The following is a 5855-nucleotide window of genomic DNA, read 5'->3' on the forward strand; positions in this document are numbered from 1 at the left end:
ACCCAAGTTGGTAAGAAGCGAATCGTCCTGATCTCGATTGGATTAGTTCATCCTTTAGCTCAAGTAAACTTAGCCTGTCTAAAGTCGCTCTCCTAGCGGCCGGCCTTATAGTTGCCACCTCCTTGGGGGTCATTGACCCCAACCAGCGAGAGATTGTGTAAACACAGACTAACAGTAAACTTATTAAAAGTAAAAAAAAAAAATTACCTACTGAAATCAACATATTTTGTCCATGTGAACGCCCAATAACCAAGTTCCTCTGTCTTCTACTCACTGACAGGTACATGGTGTGGCCTTACTCCACCTTCAAGAAGCTGGGAATCCCAAACCCGAAGCCTTACCCGCTGTTTGGAAACTACCTGGAATATGGGAAGGTTTGTGTCTGTAACGTCATTGTTCTGAATAATTGGTAAACCGGCACAAGGTGTGTCCCGACTAGGTACCCTTTATTCCCATGTTTCACTGTCAACGAGCTTCAGTCGAATTTCAAAATAGCCCTAGAGTCGAGCGTACTAGCATGTTTCTCATGAAAATGTATCACATTGGATGGGACTCGTTGACCGATTGATCGAGAGAAAATTATTCTTAATCTTTCATTGAGCTCGCACTTACGTTTCTAATATTCATTGTTGAAGACTTGTGTGCCTGTGTCAGGCGTAACATTTCCCCCATTACCTTTAACCCAGGGAGCCAACCTGTTCGACAAGGAATGCTACGAGAAGTACAACAAAGTCTATGGGTAAGTCCTTTGCTACATATTCTGGGTGACCTCAGCTAACTTATTCTTTATTGAACCAAATTATCCGTGATCCAGGTTCAATCCAAAATTTTGCTCCTGTCAAATATTTGCTCCCACACTGCTTGGGAGTTTCCAATGAACCCGAGGGGAAGAGGGGTAGCGATTTGGAGGCTAGCACTAACTAAAAAAAAAACGAACCCAAACCGTAGCCCTTACTCTGCGCACGCGCACTAAACTGACAAAGAATAATCTTGTTGGGCAGACATTCGACATGACACCGGACAAAATGTCCCAAATGACGACGTAATCACCATTCCTAATACCCGCCTCACATTATATACGATCTTCGGACGTACTTCGCGATCGCAGGAAGGTCGGCTGATTTTAAGATCTTAAGATGGTCTTGCGTATTTTTCGCTCAAAATCTGTTTCCCTCACATATAAGCGAGCCTCGTGCGATCGACGGTGAATAAATCTATGATAATGAACCTCCCACGACCTCTTGCATGCGGACAAGGGAACACAAAACGTTCCTCAAAAAAAGGCAAGAGATCAATAAATGTTGCTTATTTTGTTGTCGGAATCTTTTTAACCAATGAATGGAATGCGCGGGCATAATAGAAGTGACACAAGAAAGGAAAGTGTGTCACAAAGCCAGCCTACATACTGCCATAGGGGCCACAATGTTAGAATTACCCCCACATTCCCAGAAATTCAATATTTGTAAACAATCGGAAGTCGCGTGAACGTCGCCCGAACGTCGCCCGACTAACGGGCGTTCGCCATCCGATTTGCGTTCGATGATTAATAACTATGTCTGTGCTCGCCTATCGGTCTTCAATCGTTGGATTGACGCAAGACTATTGACCGATACCCTTGCGAGGTACGCACGATTTGCACGCACGATCTGCGACTTGATAACGAGCTCTACGATCTCGGGGATCTCCTGCGACTTGTCGCTTATGTTAAGAACATGTTTCGCTGCACCGCGACCGTCGTAAGACTCCTGAAAATTGCCGGCGATCCCTAAAAATCGCAAGATGATCGTGAGAACACCGGACGTCTTACTCACGAAAATGTCATTTAGAGCTCGTAAACTAGTCTTCCGATCGAATCGCGCCTAATGTGAGGCGGGTATAACGATGACAGAATGGAACTGATTGCAACTAACGTTATAAGCCCTTTCACAGAGATCATAACGCATGCAAGGAATTCTAGGTTGTATGTCAAAAGCAAAGGCCCAGAAAAAGAAAACAAAAACCTGCCTGGATGTTATTAAGCAAATCGAAACAATGATTAAGACAAGGTTTTTCTCGAGGTGTTTTCGAGGCATTTACTTCCAACATATTACCTAGCTATAGAATTCGTGTCTTTACATATGTGAAAGGGATTACTGTTTGTTTGTCTGTTTGTTTTCAGGTACTTCGAAGGCAGGACACCAAACCTGATGGTCGGTGACCTGGAGCTCATCAAGGAAATCACGGTGAAGGAGATCAACAAGTTCACCAACCGAAGGGTGAGTGACATAGAATAGATATTCTAACCTTATATTCTATTGAAACTCTATATCTTCGACACGTTTATGAAGGTTAGACATCCAGGTAAGCAATATTCAATACAATTCAATCTCTACAACTGGAAAAAAACGGAGATTTATTTCCGGACGTTTCGAGTGACATCCATCACTTGATTTGCATTTGTGTAACCTTTCCCATACGATCCTAACGATTTAGTGGTTAAACCAGTTTTTCTAGTTAGCTGTACTGGTATTGAATTGTTCTGACTAGTTCATTCTTTCAAAGCTGAAGAAGAGTGATGGATGTCACTCGAAACGTCCGGAAATAAATATCCGTTTTTATCCAGTTGTAGAGATTGAATTGTATTTGAATCTATATCTTTGACGTACGTTAATTGCCCTTTATAAAGGTTATACAAACATATACAATGTAGTTTCCATTCACATTAGTTTCTGCACGGAAATAGCTTAATATAAAAATGGCCACAGATTGAGTGAGTTGACCGCATTGCATGGTCGGTTCCAATCACCACCGAATATACCACCGAGTGAGCAAAGCGTAATGACCAAAAAAGGGCACATGGTTAGTAGTAGCCTGACGTGATTCGAACCCGGTACCTCTGGTGTTCTATACAGAATACCTTGCAGTCACGTCACCCGAACTAATGGGAACGGCCAAACAAAGTAATGGGAACGGCCACAATGACCGGAATTGTAGCAGTTTCTCTCTATCATGTATTTCTTATGTATTTAAACATATTGTATGTAGACTTAATAGTTATAGGACTTATAAGGACTCTAAACAATGTAAACTGTATCTCTGTTATGCACATGGTCTGACCCTTGCCTCTCCCCTAATGACCTCAATGAAGCGGCCTGCAGGCCAATTTGAGCTTTCATGAATAAATAAAGGTTCGAACAAAAACAAACAAACAAACTCACCTGCCCTATTTGCCCAGAGGACCAAAGAGACTCGGCAACTTTAATAGGATGTACGCAGGCTAGTTTCAATCTTTCATGTAAAGCGTTAATTCTTACCCGGAGAGTTTTGCCAACTTTTGTCGATATTGTGTTGCTGAAACTACCTTTATTCTAAACTGCAGACTTTTGACGGTCAAGGGGATATCTTTGACAATGCTCTGACCAGCTTAAAGGACACGGACTGGAAAAGGGTCCGGAGTGCCATCACCCCTACCTTCAGCTCCGGGAAGCTCAAACAGGTTTGTCTTCTTCTGCTTCGTCACATCTTGTCGGATGATTTGTTCCAGGGCGACCATGGGCACCAGGTCATGGCGCAGGATGCCCCAACACACATATATCAATAACTTCTTGAGTTATGTTGTCCACATACCCAACCGCCCAACCACCCAACCAACCACCCACTCAACCAACCACCCAACCACCCAAAAAACACGTCAAACAACCACCCACCCAACCAACCAACCAACCAACCAACCAAACAAACAAACAAACAAACAAACAAACAAACAAACAAGCAAACAAACAAACAAACATCCAAACAAAAACAACAAACCAACCAAACAACAAACCAACATTCAAACCAACAAGGCAGCCACCAACTACACCCACAACCTTCTGGGCAAAGGTTCGTCTTTTCCGACTCTTTCATCCTTTGTTGAGATTCTCGTGTTTCCTATAAATCCACAGATGGCGGCGCAGGTCGAGCGATGCGCGGATGGGCTAGTGGCGAACCTGGCGGAGAATCAAAAGACGGGGATGGAGTTTGACATGAAGCGGTGAGTTTCATCTTCAGCCTGATGTTCGTTTATCTTGGTGACAGGTGTTTCTCATTTTATTTTCCTTACTGGCTCAGATTCAAGTTTGTCCCTAGCCTGAGTTGTACCCCAAAGGTTAACTTGACTTATCTTACCTTTGTATCATATTGGGCTACTGAATTTTTCTGTATTTCCCTTGCATATCAATTCACAGTTAAGATATAAAGCCTGCTCTCCAATAAGATCTCTTCAGTGTCATCGTCGAGGATGTGAATAAAGATCTGGAAGGTCTGCAGGCCCTCATGTGGCTGAACAGTCCTATCTTCGACCTGCACACACTGCTGCACTGCTGGCAGGTGAACTGGGCTGAAGAGACGGTCTGGTCAACTCACTGCCACCTTTCTCCATCTCCTTCTATCTTCAGCGTGGTCATGTCGCTTATTCTCAAGGGCCTCTGCGCCTCGCCTTGTCAAAGTTCCCCAGTTGGCTCTGTTAGCTGCTCTATTTTCCCAATCAGCTTCAGGTATTATAGGGATGATGTATGGCTGTGTTACTGTGACGTATATGACTGTGTCATATTTCGACTTTACCGCCAGTCTTGCCGGTGCCTTCACCATGGACGTGATCTCCAGTACTGGATTCGGAGTGGATGTCGACTCCCTGCACAACCCGGACCATCCTCTGGTCACCAGCGCCAAGTCGTTTTTCGAGTTCAACTTCTACAACCCTATGATCATCATACTATGTGAGTATCAGCATCAGTCTGTTCTTGTAATTGATGTGAACCCGTGCAGTGCGAAATCAAACAAATCAAACTCCACGCCTTCTTTTCTCCCTGATGTCAAAAGCTGTCTACCACCAAAATGTAAAGACGTACATGTATGATGTCTAGAACAGAAAATTAGACAACAAGGGAAGTCGCTGTGAGGCCCCAACTTAACCTTCATATTGACTTGACGTTTGTGTGTTCGTAGTTATTTCTAAGAATGACTTTATGTTCTGTTATTGTTCATTCTAATTTTCGTAGTAAAGATGATGTTGTATTTGCAAGAAGAAGGAAAAAATGTTTTCTTGTGTTTATCATGATTTCCTTAATAAAGATTAAGAAAGCATTTTTCGTTCCCCATAGTCTTATTCCCGTCGCTTGGCGGGATCCTGGAACGGCTGGGGTTTACCTTCTTCTCGAAGAAGGCTTTGAACTACTTCAGCGAGGCGGTGGACACGGCCGTCAGCATGAGAGGGAGCGAGCCGAATGGGACGGTGAGATCTTGTCGTGGGTAATTCCTAACAGATGAGCTATGGCAACATGTTATGTAATGTAAACATATAGAATTCGGTTATGTTTTATTTGAAAATGAAGAAGTCTTATAGAGCCATCACAATTGTGAAATAGTACAAGATTTATGGTTTCTGAAGGAACTGTGCAAAGGGCCTTCACACTGAAACCGAATCAGTACGAATCATGCAGAAGCAGTCGGAATGAAGAATATGCAAAATTCGTTTGTAAATGGTCAAACGTCTCAGATAGCATCCTCCAGATTTCGTCAGCAACTGAAAAATCTGAAGTCTCAGTCCGACAGTCGCTGTTGAATGATAGTGGATGCTGTGCTTATCATTTCAGGTCATTCTTAAGATTTGTGTTTTTTTTTTTCATTATCTATTTCAAATCATTTCACATGCTCAGAGACCAGTGGACCTCCTTCAGCTGTTGCTACAAGCTCACAACGAAGAACTGGACAAGAAGGTGTGCAACTTTGCTTATTTATGCTAATGCCCGGTCACATGTAGCGAAAATCGATCGGACTAACAGTCTGCTAGTTCTCATTTACGAGGAGGGATGACCCTGGCGGGAAGGTGGGAACCC

At 43.3% G+C, this 5855-nt stretch overlaps 1 protein-coding gene across 1 annotated transcript in view; it reads left to right on the plus strand.

Moving 5' to 3' along the window:
• LOC118428024 (cytochrome P450 3A29-like) overlaps positions 1-5855 on the plus strand; it is a gene marked incomplete at its 3' end in the record, with an annotated part of 12343 nt that overhangs the window by 2208 nt on the left and 4280 nt on the right. Inside the window, exons 2-9 of the mRNA XM_035837990.1 lie at positions 281-374; positions 687-739; positions 2159-2255; positions 3359-3475; positions 3924-4012; positions 4588-4736; positions 5121-5251; positions 5676-5735. Coding sequence (XP_035693883.1) covers positions 281-374; positions 687-739; positions 2159-2255; positions 3359-3475; positions 3924-4012; positions 4588-4736; positions 5121-5251; positions 5676-5735 — 790 coding nt within the window. The remainder of the gene's footprint in view (positions 1-280; positions 375-686; positions 740-2158; positions 2256-3358; positions 3476-3923; positions 4013-4587; positions 4737-5120; positions 5252-5675; positions 5736-5855) is intronic.

This window comes from Branchiostoma floridae, chromosome 12 (assembly GCF_000003815.2).
Source record: "Branchiostoma floridae strain S238N-H82 chromosome 12, Bfl_VNyyK, whole genome shotgun sequence".
Taxonomy (NCBI): domain Eukaryota; kingdom Metazoa; phylum Chordata; class Leptocardii; order Amphioxiformes; family Branchiostomatidae; genus Branchiostoma; species Branchiostoma floridae.